Here is a 19,723-nt window from a genome sequence, read left to right as displayed (position 1 = left end):
TTATTTCATTATTGTCTAGGATTTGTATAGTATAAACCAATGACTAATACCCGTTACTAACACGAAAATGCATTTTATAAGCGAAAAATTGAATTTCTCTCGCATCGTAAATATCATTCAGTATCAAATCTGTACATAGACAAACCTAGACGCTGCCTGGAAACGCATGAAATTCCATTAATCATAAAAATGTTTCATTTTTAAACATTATTTATCAGTTTTTGCCTAGTTACAATTTTAATTTTCTACTTTAGTTTGTTGTGGCGGAAAAGGATTCAATATTTTCTGCCTGGGGACGTAAATGAAGTACTTGTGGTTTTGCTGCTTTCTATATAATATTAAAAAAAGTTGAGATACGTTTCGTGATTCTTGTTAAGTGAGTTCAACACGCAACGTTCACTCACTTTTCAACGCTAATACATGTAGAAAACGAACACTTACTTTTGTGGCTCATTGGGATCTCTCTTTTTCTTTTTCTTCTGCGACTTTGATTTTCGCTGATTCTTTGCTCCAACATCGGCCGGTTCTGGCGAGGGCCGCTTGATGCCTGTGATCTGAACAAAACATCTCTACAATTCGTAGGGATTCTTCGCAAGGGTGCGCGAGAACCCGAAATCGCAGGTGCCTGAACTTCGGCTCAGATCGGAAATGTTCGAGCCGAATCGCGCGACATAGATATATAGCCGGGTATCTGAAGCTCGTTTCGTGACCAATTTCATTTGATTTGAAATTTTCGGGTTTCGAAGTAATTTTACCGGCCGGATAAAAAATAGTGTAACATTTTACAAAAATATCACTGTCAACGTTTATCCAAATACGTCCGATAATGTGTTTTCCACAAAAACATTAGACAAAAGCATATATGCCATACAGAATTTTTCAATCGTGAATACTAATAAAAATCTAGAACCAGTTAAAATGCGAATATCAGAATAGGTACCGTATAACTCGATATAATTTTATTAAAGTCCAATGTTAAATCGCTTCCATTTAATATCCAATGCCAGTGTTCAGGCACTTCTTTAGCTTCAAAATGCCATAAAAGACTGGGTACTGTACTAAATCTTTGAATACATATATTCTTTTGAAGGAAGTTTAATATTGCGATAAATTGAAATATATTACTATTATCTTTTCTCGAAACTTGGCCTATTTAAATATCATTCAATATTAATCGACAACTACCGAAAAAGGTTACGTCTCACTGGTCTACAGGTTCAGCAACATAGTAATGTTCCATCGCTCGAAGCTGTACTTCGTCCAGTGAGTCGAAAACCTTCGGTAACCAAAACTACGTGACTTGCGACAGAATCGAAACACCTAGGCATTGTGGTCAAACATATACACACTGAATACGTGTACATTTATAGCTTCACTAGAAATTGTATAAGATACTATTTACGTGTAATAATTAAAATCCTGCAGGTAACAGAAAATACGCAGACATGAAATAAAGTAACACGAATAAAAAAAATATACTCGAAAAGCACAAAATAACGCATGAAATAAAATATTCTTAAAAAATCGACATAATTATTTTACGTAATTTAATAATTGCCACGATAAAAATATTAGGGAATGCAGCAGACAGTAAAATTCTATTGAAAATATAAAAGTGCTGATTTTTCAACCGTTTGTGAAAACATCTTCTCGTGTTTCGACATACTATGGGACCTGCGGTACACTCCCGAGCAAAAACCGAGCGAACCAATAAGATTTTCTCTGCAAGTCACGTGGATTCGATTACCAGTCTTTCGTTTCGCCAAATGAAATGGCGAAAAAATTGTTACTAGAAAACGGGAACAAACCAGATTCTTAATAAGAATTCCGGCATTTTTTCGGGTTCTCGTGTGCTGGTAAGTTTTTTGAATCTCTAGATTTACTCACCATCCCGGAGTGTGGCGTGCTGTCATCGCTATCTTCGCTGGTAGTAGTGTTGTTGTTAGGCTCGGGAACTGTGCTCGGTTGCATCGCGGGTGGACTACCACCCGTCGGGCTCCTGTACTGCATCTGCTGTTGTAATTGCTGCTGTTGCTGTTGCTGCTGCTGCTGCTGCTGTTGCTGAGTATGCATATACTGCATATGTTGCTGCAACTGAGCTTGCTGTTGCTGCTGTTGTTGTTGCTGTTGCTGAAGCAACATCATCTGCTGACTTCCGTGCTGCTGACGCGGCGAACTCATTGTAGTATACGAACTCTGCGAGTTACTGTACGTCGAGCTAAAACAACATTGAGAAAATGCGAGATCAGCGACGCCATACGTCGCGGTGTGATGGTATACTTGGGTACACCAAGGTTAGGTTTAGAAACTTCACTTCAATTACAACCTTGTCTCTTCGCACACTTAATTTTCTTGTACATCGTTTCTCGGTGAAAACGAATTTTTACACGTAGAATAACACACACTCCGTGCAATAAAGTCGTTATATAAAACAGGATGAAAAGTGCAGGGGTCTCGTTTAATTCGATCCGCGCGAGAAACGTTTTACACAAACGTTAGTCTTAAGGCGAACGTAAACCGATGCCAATAATTTTTTCGTAAATAATGAAAATTTTTTTATGTAAGCTGGAGATACCAAAGGTCGGTGTTATTTTAATAACCGAAACCAAAAATAAATGTATCGCGGTATTTGTGCCGATAAGTCATTAGTTTAGGAGCTATTTGAATTTTAATCTTGCCAAGTAGTATTTGTTGATTTCAACATACATACATATATTCAGCGTATCTATATTTGTATACAGTCTGGTCGAATAATATGTAGAAGCGGGTACGTCATAATTTTTTGTAACAAATAGGAAAAAATATAGTATACAATTTTTTCATCCAAAGCTTAATTTTCGAAAAAATTAAATTTACATTTCTAAATTTTTATTTGTGGTGTACATTAAAGAATGGATGTACAGTTAAAATATCGAAAGTCCGGAATAATTAATACAAGAAATTAGTCACACATTCTAAGAATCAAAAAACCAAAATAATTATCGAGAGTTTGTACATTAATAATTAAATAGTTTCAGCTATGCATTCGACAACGAGGGCAACAATTTCAACAATTGGTATCGTATTCTTAATCAAATAAAATTTCCCTGACCGAATATTTTCTTTTTGCGTTTGCAGTAACTTTCCAGTAACTTTTGAATGCTGTGTAAAGATTGTTTACAAACATGATACGCGTCATAAATTGCTCAACGAGCCACGTTTGCAGTACCAACAGCAAACGTACGCAGTGGGTTTCTAAACTCGATTTTCTCGAAACGACACATAAATCATGTCGTGTCCATTTATATGTATTATTCGGCCGGATTCTATGTAGTTATAATCGCATTAACTACTATTATTAGCGAATTGTTTCAATGTTGTTGCAACCTATTTAGTAATTTAATATTCTTAAGGAATAGATTGACTCTCTTTATTTGCAAATGACGTATACATATTTATGTGGTATGTATACGAGAATGCTGTTGTCTCATCGCTTATTTGAAAGACCTGTTATTCCAAACAATGAAATAACCTCAATCTATGAAATACTTATTATTTCAAATGAATCAATATCGCAGCTATTTATAAATAACATTGCGGGAAAGAAAAGACGGAAATATTATTTTTTAATAATTATTTCTTATTTTCATTTTAAGTCAAATATGCCCAGTTCCGGTTGTATCATCCATGAGGGGACCGCTTGTTGCCCACAATAACAATTTATTCCCTCGTGCCCGTACGATTAGACGCTCGTTACTTTCTCTGTGTCTCTGACTCTTAATCTCATCGCGTTAAATTTTAAAGACAGAGGTTATGATACGTACGACTGAAACAGGTTATTTTCTAGAAACATCTGCCGAGAATATTCAGGCATCATTTGACTAATTAAGCAATGTATTATGGCCCCAGAAATTGCTTCATCGTCACGAATTTTCTACATTTTCACCGAACACGTGCACTTCCAGCGTTTTACTGCTTCGTCTTCAATAGCGACTGAAGTTTCATAAATTCACAGCGCGGCGCTATAAGCACTGGGCTCGCCAGTCATGCCATCTCTCCAGGCCCAATTTCCCTATGCCCCAGCGCCACGCGACAATTCACACGTGGACTATTGTAGTGAATCGTTGCTAGAGATGGCAAAATTTTGTTCAAATAATAATTAATAGAATCAACGTAAAGAGATTTATTTAATCGAAATATTTAATTCTGTAATTCAATTCTAATTTCTATTCGACGAGTATGGGATAAAACTTTTACCTAAATGAATGTTTTGCGGTCCATCTTTAGTTACTGGTAATCAGTGCTTTAAATTTAATTACGGTCAATGATTAAAATAATAAAAAATAAAATAAAGAAAAATATAATTTCGAGTCGAAAATTGTTAAATATATCTTTATGTAACCAAATTGTAATATAATACCTGTAAACCTTTAACCGTTTGACTGTAAACGTTGTTCAGTTAAGTGGGACATTCATAACATTCATAAATAATTCATCTAAAAACAAATACCATGTATTTGAATTACTTTTTTTTTATCACATGCAATTTTTTTTATTAGAATACTTTGTGTTACTAATTTTTAGATGAACTATCCAGGAATGCAAAAATTAATCCACTATAAACTTTTTGAAAAGGATGACGGGTGGAATTTTCCCTTAGGAACTAAAATTTAAGAAAAAAATGTTTAATTTCACTTATGGTTATGTTATCTTTGGCAATGTATTGGTAGTTTTTTAACTGATTAAATAATACGAAAAGTTTTTTGCACAAAAAATGTAATATTCGCTTTTTTCGATTCTCAAATTATTCGCGTCATTCTGTTTCTCATTTCTTTTTGTGGCATAGCAAGGAAACGAATCTAAACTCTAATACAGATTCTAAATACAGTTATACCAGCTTTCAAGGGGTAGCAAAATTGAGACCGTAAACGGCCTTGAAGGCGATGTGGGTAGCGATTTTATCTTGTGCTGAGAACCAGCCACGCATGAATCATCCGGCAAGGAAAGTGAATGGAATGCACCGAGAGTAAGTGAGATAGAGGAATGGTAAGCGAGTCTCGCATTATATGCGCTCAGTTGACGTAACTTCAAAGCGGTACACCAACCACTAATGCGAAATACAAACTTTTTTTTTTTTTATTATAGCTTTATAAAGTATTAACAATGAATTAGCGAGATTTTCTCAATAAGAATAAGTTTATTCCATAACTTCGCTCGGAGTATTTTTAATTATACGCTATTTAAAATATTTTAGAAAAATTTTAATTCCGTATAAATAAAAATGGTCCGAATGAGATAGAGTTTGGACTCATTTTTATCCGGGAAACATCACCAATTCATTAATAACATTCTCAATAAGATATAATGACAAATGCATAAATGTTAATTTTTTGTTTATACAGCTGTCGGTCATTCATGCTGAAGAAATTAAACATTAAAGAATTTTCGAATAAGTGTAGTTTCGTTGGTCCCCACGGTAATAATAGAAGCAATACAAAGGCGAAAATTTTAACGAAAATATAAACTTGGCGTTTCGAATGTATTATGGGTCCTCTTCGGGAAAGTATAAAAACTTTTCCAAATAAGTAAATGAAACTATGTAATTACAGTATGTAATGAAAGCAAAAGATTAAATTAAATTCCTAAAAAATAAAACGGGGATAGATACACACCAGTAGGTTCAACATTGTTTCTCTTTTTTACAAATTCAAATCAACTTTTTACTTTCACCACGTATTCTAACTACATTTTTTTTAATTTACTTATTTGTAGAAAATTGTATACTTTCTCCTCACAATAGAGATCCCAAATGCCGATGAATATATATTTTCATTAAAATGTTTCCCGTTTGTATAATCTACATTATTTAATTATTCAAAGATTCTTTACTACATTAACTGATCGTAGAGTAAAAAAGAGATTTTTAATTCTTATTAAATGTAAACAATGATAGGGGATGACTCAGAACGTTGAATCCGAGATAAGAATCTGGAGGTATTAAAAACTCTTTACAAAGGGGATGGTAGCGAATTTATTCCTGAAATTGACCGTCACTAATACAACCTAAAAATTTTATAAAAATATTTCTCATTATATCTTCATCAAAGTATTATGAATAAATTAGCGAAATTCTTCCGATAAAAACAAGACCAAACACGACCGTAATTGATCTATTTCCACTTGTACGTTATAAAAATAATTTTTGAAAAATTTTTGATCGCTTATAAATAAAAATATTTCGAATATGGTTGTGTTTGGATTCATTTTTGACGGGACGATTTCATCGATGCATCCATAACATTTTCACCAAGATACAATGAAAAATATAAAAGTTTTTTTTAAAATTCAGCCAAGTGGTTCTTAAATTCACAGCTGCCGCCTTCTCTAGTCGACGGATCGTTCCAGCTGAAGAATCGTGTTAAACGATCGTGGAGGCGAATCTATGTGTTTTATCGAGAGACGAACGCGACGCTTTAACGAGGTGCACTGTACCGTACACGTTTTCAAATTGTCATCACGACAAGATCGACAAAATCGAGTCGTTGAAGTCCTCACCTGACGCTTATCGGCTGTAAAGAGTGGTCTTGTTGCAGATAAAGTGATTGTTGATATCCACCGGGATCGAGATTCAGTCCATCCGGAGATTGTTGAATACCACCACCGGTGGTCTGCATCATCTGCGAAAACAATTCGAATTGAATTTTATACAGATCCGTCTAACGCAATTCTGTATAAATTTTACGAGGTCGAAAGTCTCACTATGCATGTGGCGTGACGATAAATGTGATCGGCTGTTTTATGTCGAATGAATGACGTAAGACTGGGTGAACGATCGACGATACGTGAGGTTTAATCCTCAGACAACGGACTGACTTTAATACATGCACAAAATGCGGACCCCATATCAATCCTGACCCGTAATAAAATTAAAATTATGTGCTTGTAAAATGAACGATTAAATAAAATATGAAAATAGTCGATACAATTATACTATTATTTATTATAATAAACATTCCGTTTTGAAACTTATTAAACATTAAAAAATAGATACATAAAAAATTGGACAATGGAGAAACGAAAATTAAATTACATAAATAAAAGAGGCTTTAGGATCCAAACGTTTGCCGGATTTCTTATACTAAATCTAAACTCACTTTCGAAATGTTCACTATTGTAAACAATTATATGCCTTTAATGAAATTATTTCTGTACACATTCAGGAAGAAAGTTTATAACCGATATTAACATTATAGTTAATAGTGTTACAATATACGTGTTATTTATTCATTATAAATCGTTAGTTAGTAAAGGATACTTTTTTAAATGAAATAAGTTTCAAGACATGGAATTGCACGAGAAATAAAATTCTACGTTGATTAAATACTTTACTGGAAAATTGTTTTTCGTTCGATATTTGATTCTTAATGTGTTCGGTTTTAACATAATCAGCGTTATTTTCTGCGTCGACGAATCTCACCTGTGACTGATAGCCGTGCATCGGATCGTGCTGAGGTTGCTGCTGCGACTGCTGCTGCCTCTGTTGTTGATGTTGCTGATGTGAGTGAGAATGAATTGCAGGGATATCGAAGTCCTCGTCACCGAAGCTGGGTGTGTGAAACGTCTGCGGAGAAAAAACAAAGCTAACGAAGAACTAGCGTTTACGCATCGTCGCGTGATCCCGTATTACCGAAACAGGAAATAAAGAACTAAAATCGACGGGGCCAAAAAATATGCTCGACCGTACCAACCAATTCGTAGAATTCTATCTTTGCGTTTTCAACTGGTTCGTCACAAATAAATATAGTGTATTATAATTAAAATAAATTAGAGGTATATTTTCAAAAATATTCCAAAAATAACTACAGGTACTCATATTACGTATGAATACACTTTTTAGTAACAAATTTATTAATAATTGTTAAACCCTTTCAAGTTAGAAGTAATAATTTTGAGGTTAGATTTAAAAATAGCTTCTTGCTGTATTTCTACGAGTTATTCTTTATGTGACAATACGTGTACATTGCGTCTATGTGCAGAATAAACATTGATGATAATAATAAAAAATCGGGAGCACCAGTTTACTTGAAAGCGAGATAGATAGTGATTTTTTTCTCGAACTAAGAGTAAGACCAAACCTCGCGTGCACCATCCGACGAAGAGATAATTGGAGATCCAGCGAAAGTGAGTGAGACAGAGCAACAGCCAACTAGCCTCGCACTACATACGCTTAGTGTATCACTCATTATTAATGCGAAATAAAATTCAACATCGATTTGCACGTGGAAACGAATTATTGAAATAAATAATTATTATATTTCTTTATTCTATATTGAAAATTTTAGACAAAATTATAATTGTTTGGTATTTTTCATCATATTGTTATGACAATATTATTAACGAATTGGTGAGGTTTTCCCAATGAAAATGAGTTCAATCACGACTTCATTTCGACTTTTTTTTAGTTATACAAAAATTTAATTATTTTTATTTTTACCAGAAAAACATTATCAATTCATCGACAATATGCCCATTAAGATATCTTAAGATATCTTAAGATAACAGTTACTATACTCGACAAATTTACATGTTGGTTTTTCCCGAAAGTCAAGCTTCATAGAAAACAATTTTATTAAAAATTTACGAATTATTTTCACACAAAGTATGACTTTTTTTGTTCTATAATTCCCACCCAATCTGTATATTTCCATTTATGAATGAAACGTCGTCCAAATGCGGCAAAAAATATATCTATTTTTTCAATGTCTTTTCTCTATAATGATCTTTGTATTAAAGCAGAAAATCTATTAAAAAGAAAAGTTAGAATCAAAAACAAACGTTTTACTTAAAATGTGAATATGTGTAGTAAAAAGAACTTTATAAACAAGATGGGCCAATAATGTAATAAACATGTGTAGCGTTACATTGGTAGTAAAATTATTCTTACTCAAAAAGAAAATATTCGTCTTGCTTAAAAAGGGGAAAAGATCGCGATTATTGGAAATAAACGCTTAAAATTAGCAGGGGGGAGGTGATAAAGACAAAATGCAAAAACGGAAATAATGAACCTACCAAGGCAATTAAAAATAGATGGTTACGAAGCTCAAAAAGAATAGAAAAAAAAATAATTAAATATATACATGGAAAGAGTGTTCAACGAAATATAGTCTGTTGTCCAGATAGATATGTAAGTTGTTCTTTAACATAAGAATATAAATGCAACACTGTACACTGTGTAGAGCCCAAAGTACGATGCGATCCAAGAATCGTTAACTATAACTACAACAATTGCAACATCGATTCGCACGCGGAGACGAATCATTGAAATAAATAATTATCGTACTCCTTTGTCCTGTATTGAAAATTCTATACAAAAATTACAATTGTTTCGAGAATTGGAAAAATTCGTGCAGTTGTATTCTATCAGTCGCATCTTCGGATATCCATCGGGCAATGCGAGGCAAAAATTTGAAAATCGTGTCACGCCCGGGAGATTAATATCTTGTTTGTGTCGCGGCGTGTGCATTATGATTAAATTCGTACACACGCGAGATGCATACGCGAGTTTCTCGATTAACCATTGTTGCAAAACAGCGACGAAGCAGAAACAAAAATACGGGCCGTGGGATAAGTCTACATGTTGGAAATATAGGTTACGATTTGTTCGAACGTTCGGCGTTCCTTCAGAGGGCGTTACGGTGGCTTCGAACGACATACCCGACCGTGTAAAGTCGCAGCGTCTAAACACGCGGTTATTTTCAGGACAACTTAATGTTTGGTAATTTACTTCCTTTCGTGGCACAAAGAATAGGAAACAGGAGGGGTGGGTCAGGGGACGGAGCGCAGGGAGTACGAGGGGGAAACGACGGGAAATAAATTCGCCCGTGCAGGCTGTCGGGCTACCCGGGGAATAAAAGTTTTTAAATTGGATTTAATAGCGTCAGGAATTTTCCTTTGAAGGAACATACTTGCCTATTGATCGAGTACACCTACCTCTGCCTCCCTTCTCTCTCCATGCCCATCGCGTTACCCCTTAACTCGCGGTGTTTCTCTTACTCTATCGTTCCGCTCTCGCTTCTCTTCTCTTCTCCCATCCCTTTCCGCCGCGCGCTTCTCCTCGCCCGCCTCCCCGCCCGGTGTGTACGCGTACACCGTGCCCGTCCCGGCCCGTCCTATTTCAACTACTCTTACCTCCTACTCCCGGCTTCTGCACCCACCCCCCGGTCCTCCCTTCCATCTCCGCCGAATCGACTACGCGTCTATCCATCTTCTTCCTCCGCCGGTTCCAAACTTTTCTTTCTCTCTCCATCCCCGCGCCCCTTTCTTCACTTTCCCACCATCCCGGTTCCTCATCCTCTTCCACCTATCCGGCCAAGCCAAGATAGTCGTACCTTTCCTACCCCCTTGGTACGTTCGCGTTCCCATTCGCCTGTTTCCTCGCTCCCCGCGAGCGAATGAGCTTGTGCCCGCGCCCGCACACCACCCTCATCCATGCGCCAGCCGACCGGATCGCGAACCGTTCTTTACTCCTTACCAATTTGCTTCGTAGGATGACTCCAACTGCTCGCAAAGAGAACGCGGAACCAACGTCCCACCCTATCACGGGATATATACGTCTCTAAACGTTTTCATTCTTCGCCGAGACGACGAACAACGTACACGCCCTCGAACACGATACGTTCGAGCGACGTACCGAACGGTAGGCGGAGAACGATACAGTCGAGTAGCCCGCGTTCCACCATCGTATTATGGTTCGATTCTAGGTAGAGAGGCTCGAGGGACGCGACGACTCGCGCCCGACGAAAAGAATTGTAATTGGACGAGCATTGTTTACGTTGCACATCGTGCGCGAGAAAGCGCGCTCTGACCCACGGGTCTAGAACTGTTTACATTCTACGCTCAAGGACAGTGTCGCATTCGCTCTCTGGAGTTGTACACGAGATCGGTGTGCAATCAGGGACGAAACAAATTCTTGTACAAATTTTGAGCAACGAATGAAAGATAAATGATTTGTATCCCTTGTTAATGTGGACGTTCAATGAACGTCACGAATAAATCAATGTTAGTAAATCTCTGTATGCAAAAATATTTCCCAAACTGTAATCCACGGACCCTTGAGAGATCGTAAATGTATTTGTATGGGTCGGCAAGCTTGGAAGAAAAAAGAAGTATATTATACAGTGGAATAGAAAAAAAATACTGCCCACAGTATTTTATTCAAATTAACCCGTTAAAAAGTTTTCTATAGTGAGTAGTAAGAACACTGGAAAAAAACTGGAGACTAACAAGCACGAAGGTATAGAACAGCTGAAATTTTTTTTATAATTTTATTAACATTGTTATGAACTTATAACGTACTTGAACAAAGTTTAATTGAATTTTTCAACTATTTTATCCGAGTGTAATAAACGTTTTTATAAAATATTTAATAAAAGAAATTTATTATCAAATATTATTAAATAAATTCTAACGAAACTTATACGAATCCGTTAATTCCTTTTCCTATTTATTTTTGTTCATTGTTTTAACGTACAATGAAAAATTTTAATTAAAAAATACGAATCCAATTCAATTTCATTAAAATATGTAAACCATGAATACAGTCTTGTAAAAAAAAAAAAAAAAAGAAAACAATTTAAAATTCATTTGTTGAAAAATAATAATTTTATTCTACGAATGAACCCCGTCAAAAGTTTCTCTTTAATGAGTGTGTTTGCGGGAAGAGGAAGTTTGAGAAACACTGGCGCACAGTATTCCCTTTCAAGTTGTAACAACCTCAAGACAGGGCTGAGACAACCTAAGAGGCAGGGAAGTTAAATTCAATCCCACTTATCTCTCAGCCAACCAATCGATTCTGCTCAACCGTTTAACATTTTGTACAAGAACAGAGATACGTTGAGACGATGTCGTACGTAATTACGATTCCTGGGGGTTTCATCGAAGCGAAGACACGACACTATGGAAATACGACCATGGACCTTTACTTTTCGTTTTTCGAAAAGAATACTATTTGTTTTTCCTTCGTAAAAAAAAATACAATTAACGGGTGCCGTTTCCTTTGCGAAAAGAAAAATACACCTCAGAACCCAAAGCCCTGTAAAAGGTTGCAGGTACGTGAATCTTCTATTCGCAACGATAAACCACCATTACGAAGAAAGCGTTTCGACTCGCACGGCAACTCTGTTGATATCTCGAGCGCAAAAATAGCCACTCCCTTCCCCTCTTCTCTCCCTCCACTGACGCTTGTCCATGGACTTTGTCCATGTGCACGGACATTGGTTAATTAATCATAGCACGGTTAGGTCGGAAGACACAACGCAGACGTTTCTAATAAGGGCCACAGACGTAATGATTTATCGTACAAAAAGTTATGCAACTACGGTTGATACGACCGTTTGAACGTTAATTGTAAAGTGTGTAGGATTGTTGTACAACCTGTTGTACGACGCGGCCGTGTTGGCCGACCGTACGGTGCTGCCATAAAACCTGACGTACCGCAGGTTTGACGAACGCCAGCTTTGGAACGCGTATGCTGTTCAACGACCAGTTGGAAAGATTCTTACGATATCTGCTTCGACACGGAAATATTACAGCACACCAGAGAACAAGATAGAAATATTCATCAGTTTTAAAAAAGAATTTTTAACGTTTACGGCCTACAGATGTAGGGTTCTCGAACAGTATTAATAATGTCGGTTTTCGTAATCAATTACGGAAAAGTAAATAGAACTATTTGTTCTTTGTTAAGCGTCATTGTCGTCGAATAACATCGGAACGATTACTTTCAAAAGCAAGAAATATTACGGTCGATGAGTGCGCTCTAATATCATCTGACCACTTGCACAATTTACTATTTTTAGACTCGCTACAACTGAATAAATGACTAATGCACGGTGATTAATCTATTACTTAATTTCAGGTTATTTTTTTTCCTTTGTAAGATCTTGTATATAAATCTGCGGATCTAACTCGACGATTTCAAAATATATGCGATATATGCGATTAGTAATTAGAACAATGAGTTTTCGACGAATCGGTTTTGATTATTTCGATACAAAATCGATCCTTTTACAAGAATCGATCGTCTTTATACGAGAATAAATATTTCTGTTCAGGCCACGTGCTAGCCCTTCGCGTTGCCGCAAGGCATTAGGGCCCCATCTAGTGGGCGACTGCGTCCACTGACCGTAATCACGCCACCTGCTGGCGCGGGAGCGTGCGCTCGGTCATGAGACCGAAAACGACAGCCAGCCGTTTTAACACGCTTACTGCGATAGCTCTTTTCGTGAACTTTAATATTTGGCGATAATATTTCAACTGCACTTCATACTGTAGTATTTCACGGTACAGGGCAAATAGGCCCGTAGACTTCTCGGCTACAGTCCATAAATTTCGTTGAAAATAATAGTGGAGAAATTCAATGAAATACGGCTTGCACGGAACGAAGGCACGATACAGTGAACGTGTTAGAAATTGCATTTGCGTTAGTCAGCAGCGATTAAGTCAAATGCAAGAAAAACCGTGTCTTGTTCATTTTGTGATTCATCGCAACGTTGTTTGCCTTCAACAATATTATACAATTGTACGATGATTAACCGTGAACATTTTTTTCTTTGCAAAACGAATACTTGCACCGTCTCCTCTTTTTCTGCTTCTTCGACGGAAATTACGTACAAGTAATATTTAACGAAGAATTATTGACGCTTTCCTCAATATTACCGAAGGAACAGCAATGCGCTAGTATTTTTTCTTACGGCTAACTGTACATAAGAGTTGGACAGTAATTACTAAAAGTAATCACGGTAATCATGATCATTAATCAATAGTCGTATATAACATTTGTAGTTTGCAATCATTATTCAGTACTTTGCAATTATTTGAAATACCATTTCCAATAACATATTATATTATTTCACAGTTTAATTCTTAAAATGCAATTACGGAGTCTCGTTCCATGAAATGATTTTGAAAAGAATAATTGTGTAATTGAAATGGTAACATATTCTTAGAAAAACGTAGATGTGTTTCGAAATTTTTCAAAACCTACAAATCTCTATGCGTCACTAAAATATGCATATGCGTTATGACTCGAAGAAAACAAGAGGTTCGTGCAATATAATTTAATTGGTATTTCGCATACTGATTATACGTATTTGTAACTTCAAATATACAATTTTTGTTAAAAACATACATGGTGTCCAACAGGTTTCCATATAAAGACGTGTAGCATATTATTAACTTTTTTACTTGCAAATGCGGAATAAATTTCTGCTCGGAGAAAGGTTTATTGAAATCAAGTTAATAGAAAAATGAATTGCATAGATTAACATAAATAAAATAATATAAATTTCATCGAATTTATCTTTGTCAGGCGAAATGTTCGAAACGAGGGCAGTACTGAAAGCAAATTGCATTTGTATTCGTTTCATAATTCATTAGTTTCCATTTCATAATTAATTTATACGCCCCTTTCACCTAGTTAATAACAACATATTTTCTTAAAAAGTATTGAAAGTAATTTCCAACGTCTCATTATTAATTTACCGATTCAATCTTAATAATTGCGTGATTAATTATTTAATCGTTCTGATAATTACATTCGCCTTTATTACCTATGTTGATTATCAATCACGACTTCTGATTATTAAGTAATTAATCATTAATCATTTGCTCGACTATGTGTCAATCGTAATCGTTGATCAGATTATTTTCTGGCTAACGCTGTTGTACATTTCGTTGCCATTCGTCGATCAACGTTACGTCTGCGGTAAAGACGACGCGTGACAAGTTGTTACCACTCTCTCGTACCACACGATAATCGATTCGTCGTACGATAAATCGTTGCGTCTGTGGGCCCTGTACGTTCCCAGTGTTAGAAGTAACAACGATCGTTGGATTCATCGAGCGTGCACACAGTGTTCGCAGTGTCGCGTCGCGTCAGTAGCACGAGGAAGACGACCGAGACTTGAATCGTCCAGTAGCGTGTTTCAGAGGCTCCCTCAGCCGAACGAAGCGCCATTCTATGCCTCAGGTTTCGGCTGCGTTGTTCCACGCCAAGAAAACGTGTCGCGCGTCATCTTAAAAACTCTGAAGGAACTAGACTCGGAAGAATGGAGGGGGAGACCGGTTCTCGAGGGATACGTTCGACACAAGAGAGGGCCAGGAGGATCGTGCGTTCGTTCAGTGATCGTCGCGAAACGGTTCACGAAATCGATGATGCTCACCTGATCAGCCATGGCGTAACCGTCGTGATGATAAGACACCGGATGATGATGGGGCTGTGGCACGTTCAGCGAAAAATCAAGGTTCTCGTTTCTCTGAAACAGACGAAGAAACAACGATTGTTAACGATCGCTCGCGGCGATTCGCTGTAGATAGGTCGCAAGGACGCTCGATCGGGACGTTTACGAAACACGGATGGGATGCGGTTTTGGAGATTCGTTCGTTGGTCGCGCACCGTTCCCTGCGGTTACGCGTTTGTAACCTGCTATCGACTTTCTTCGGTAATCTGTAACTTTCCCTCTCGTTCTCGTTCTTGTATCATCGAAATATATATACTCCGCACCGTTTCTCGTGCCTACGCGATGTAATCGTGCGTCAACTGCGCACGACCGTTTCGATTCGTAGTTTTCCACGCGACGAAGGGAATCTTTGACGTCTCATCAGTACGGTATTGCAGTGTTTCTCAAACTTCTTTCTACGGACCCCCGACAAACGATATCTTTTGACCAACCTTCTAGAGATGAATTAAATTTTCTTTTCTTAAATATGATTTAGAACCGATTCCGATTTAAAATATTTACGTTTTAACAAATTCGATTTAATTTGAATAGATTTACACGTTTGATGTTAAACTTGTTATATGTTGTTCAAATATAATGCGAAGCAAAATTAACCGATTTGCGTGAGTTTTCTTAAAGTTCATTTAAAACAAAATATTATATATAAAAATAAATTTACAATTTTTAAGCACAAAATGTTGATGTAAAATTTATAAAAAGTTGTAAAAACCAGAATTTAATAAAATGTATATTATTGCTTCTGAGACATTAAACGGAGGATAGTTACAAATGCAAAACTATGTAAGTCTTTTCTTTCACAGGAACTATTCGGTTAACGTATTCTTTTGTGAAAAAAGACGTTCTTGAAGTGCACAAATTTTGAAAAGCAATCATCAAAGAAAAACATCACGGAATCTCACCGATACGTTCGTAATCTTAAGTCTGAGAAACGTTGCAATATTGTCTTTCAAATTGTCACAGACGCGGGGCCTAGCCGTGACAATGTGAGAGGCAAGTAAGTGAATTTAGATCGTTGATATTTCTTCTCCCGACTCGCATGATTCAGTATACGTAAGGGACAGAAATTTTACGAAAACGAACCGATCTATTCCTCCATAAGAAGAATTAACGCACGAAGTCAAGACACGATGTAAAAGATGTTTCGTTGGTCCGGGGCAGCTCACAGCGCACGAACCCGAACATGAATTTCTTTTTTCGCGCATCATTCGTTCAACGACCCGTGTTGTCGAGCCAACTCCATTGGTCTGTTGCACGGCCCTGATATACAGTAACTCCCGGATAACTGATCGTTAGCTTGATCAATTTCACCCCGAATAACCGAATGAATTTATCCCCGGATAACTGACAATATTCTATCCCGAACAACCAAATCTCACTTCTATCGAACAGTGTATACGAAATTCGATTTCGATTCAGTATGAAAAAAAAAAAATCGATTCTTGGAAGAAATAGTACCTGCCCCGAATAACTAATCAAGAAAAGAACCGGTTTACAATCAGTTACCTGAAATTACTGTATTTCCTAAAGGACTACGATTCTTTTTCGTCCGGTTCGAAAACAGCGAATACACGAACAAATCGACTCGGAGCAGAATCGTTTTGTTGGCCAGAGGACGCTTTGCATACAGGGAGGAGAAGGGGCTATGGATGTAACGATTTATTGTACGATGAGTTATACACGTCGAGTTACAACAATAGTCGTATGGCAGCGCCGTACTGCCATCCGACACGGCCACAACACCTCCACACACTTTACAATTATCGTTTGAATAGTCGTATCAACCATAGCTGTACAAATTATTATACGATAAATCGTTACGTCCGTGGCCCCTAATAGACACGTTGTTTACGCTGTTCCGGCAACACTGCGGCCCTACGTCGTGTCGCTGCGTGCCTTCTCGCCGTCGAATTCGATCGAATTCTCGTTTCAGATTCTTTCCACGGTCGCCTTTTCCTTCTCAAACGTCCGCACGCACTGCCCCCTAACCGCTGTCGCCACGTTTCCTTTTCTCTGATCATAGCCACAATGTTCAAGGTATTTTGCTTAAAATAAAGCAAACAACGGACGCGTACGTTCGGATGTGCGTCGCGACTTTGATACTCCCGCCTCCCCTTAGGTTCGTTACCATCGCTGCCTGCTTCCACCACCACCACCAACCCCACCACCACACCACCGCCACCACCCACCCACCCTCAACCAAACGCGTTATTCACGTTCCTCCGCGGTCATCGACCCTTACGCTTGCCTCTAGTTTATCGGATTCGTTTCAACGAAAATGCGATCGAGATTGTAAAGTTTTCGACATCATTTTCGTAGAGAACCGGTCGGCGAGCGCGAGATTCCCTTAGTTTCTTTCAAAACCCATAATCGGTACATATATCTCACGGGAACGGAAAACTCGTGAACGCTTCGTTCGCTGGTCATAGTCCTCTCTCGCCATCTGGAAGACGACTCGTGATACTCGCATCCGGTGCTCCCATACCTCGGTCGGGCTACAACGATTTTCATCTAAACACGACGAACAGGTGCTGACGTACCTTCGCGAGAAGCGAAGGGGGAAAAAAGAGACAAAATCGGTACGTATATAGTATTCGAGCATTCTCGATAGCAATTTAGACAAAAGGGAATGAACGTAACGGGTAAAAAAGGTTTCGGATGATGCGTACCCTTAAACGTATTTAGGTAAAATCATTTTTGCGGTAATATAGGTTAACACTGTCCGAATAAAATTCGTGGGGAAAATTGCTGAACGAAATGCACGGGAAGACGAGAAAAAACCGGAAAGAAGAAGGGAGGGACCAATAGTATTTATGTTTTCCAGCAGCAGAAATAACAGCAGGCAAGCAGGAAAGCGAGCAGGTAGGTAGATAGGTAGGTAGGTAGGTAGGTAGGTAGGTAGGTAGGTAGGTAGATAGGTAGGTAGGTAGGTAGGTACGTAGGTAGGTAAGTAGGTAGGTAGGTAGGTAGGTAGGTAGGTAGATAAGTAGATAGGTAGATAGGTAGATAGGTAGGTTGATAGGTAGGTTGGTAGGTAGATTGATAGGTAGGTAGGTTGGTAGTAAATAGTTAGTTAGGTAAGTAGGTAGGTAGGTATAGATAGGTAGGTAGGTAGGTAGGTAGGTAGGTAGGTAGGTAGGTAGGTAGGTATAGGTAGGTAGGTAGGTGCGTAGGTAGGTGCGTAGGTAGGTAGGTAGGTAGGTTGATAGGTAGTAGATGAATGTGAACAGGCGAAGGACTAAGCAAAACCGAATCGAGCCAAGACAACCGAACTCACGAACGAAAAAGATTTCACAACGAGCCATCTGAAACATTTAACGCGTCTATGTACAATGATTTAAACAGGTTCTCGGTAGTTTGACGACATTGTACAACATCGAATTTTTCCCAAGCGATGCTTATCGATTACAAGCGCGCGGTCCTCGAGGAACGCCATGGTCTGCTGGGAGAAGAGAAGGCGAAAGTCGAAGGAGGAACACGCGTTCAATTACAAGTAATGATATATGTATTTGGTATCGTTGGCTGTTTGGTGAATACACACGGTGAATAAACTTCTCTCTGCTTCCCAAGTATGTATAATACTTAGGTATAGACGTTCGTACAATACCTGGAAATTATAATCGCAAATTCCAAAATGGTACAATTCTCGTCTGGCGCAGTTATTCCGCTCAACGGCTATTTTTCGAATTGCTTTTCATCGATGTTTCCTCCTATCTCGAATCCATTGGAATACACGCGCGATATGGAACCCCAGTAGACGACGTTTTCAAATATGTTTTCCTGATCTATTATACGCGTGTCCTGAAACGCGGTCGACAAAATCCAAATTGCTGTAAGAAACGAGAAACGCGAAGGGAGGAGAAAGCAGGAAAATAAAAGACGAATCCATGGACAAGGGGAGAAGCAGAAGAGTAAAGCGAAAAGCCTAAGAGATCTAATAGATATACACGAACAGGTCTCTTACTCGATGTAACAAATGTTAAACCTGTTCCTCTTCGCTCCCCTCCATACCGTTCCGCCCCTCGCCGCCCTTCCTCATCTCACTCAACCATCCCCACTCCAACCCACTCCACGCCATTACCCTTTGTAATCCGCAGCCTATCGCTTCCTTCGTTCTATGTCTTTCCTAATTTCCCTTGGAAACATTAGGTTCCGTGTTCCAAAGAGATAAAACTGTTGCAACAATGGAACAGATGTTTGCATACTCGTTTACGTATCGTCTTAAGTCTACATCTAGGAAAAATAAGACCATCTTCGATTGCGCTTCGAAAGAAAATGACTACTGGATTATCCGAATTTTGGATCGACGAGCAAGTCCGGACAAGCTATCATCGTTCCAGTCAATCAGCGAGTTGTGCATTTTCCGCGTGGTATTTGCACGCAACGAGTGCAAAGATTACCTTTGCGCGAAAAATCAAGGCAAATATGCATGCGCGCTCACGCTGATG

The 19,723-nt window shown here is 38.0% G+C and overlaps 1 protein-coding gene across 4 annotated transcripts in view; it reads right to left on the bottom strand.

Annotated features, from left to right (window-relative positions):
* LOC143147684 (TOX high mobility group box family member 4) overlaps positions 1-19,723 on the bottom strand; it is a 70,795-nt gene that overhangs the window by 9,100 nt on the left and 41,972 nt on the right. For all 4 annotated transcript variants that reach the window (XM_076313188.1, XM_076313189.1, XM_076313191.1 and 1 more), the window contains 5 exons: positions 15,201-15,293; positions 7,457-7,600; positions 6,535-6,656; positions 1,888-2,218; positions 442-554 (listed from right to left, as the gene is read on the bottom strand). In XM_076313188.1, the coding sequence (XP_076169303.1) occupies positions 442-554; positions 1,888-2,218; positions 6,535-6,656; positions 7,457-7,600; positions 15,201-15,293 (803 nt within the window). The remainder of the gene's footprint in view (positions 1-441; positions 555-1,887; positions 2,219-6,534; positions 6,657-7,456; positions 7,601-15,200; positions 15,294-19,723) is intronic.

This window comes from Ptiloglossa arizonensis, chromosome 5 (genome assembly GCF_051014685.1).
Source record: "Ptiloglossa arizonensis isolate GNS036 chromosome 5, iyPtiAriz1_principal, whole genome shotgun sequence".
NCBI lineage: Eukaryota > Metazoa > Arthropoda > Insecta > Hymenoptera > Colletidae > Ptiloglossa > Ptiloglossa arizonensis.
This window is presented reverse-complemented; position numbering and strand designations above follow the sequence as displayed.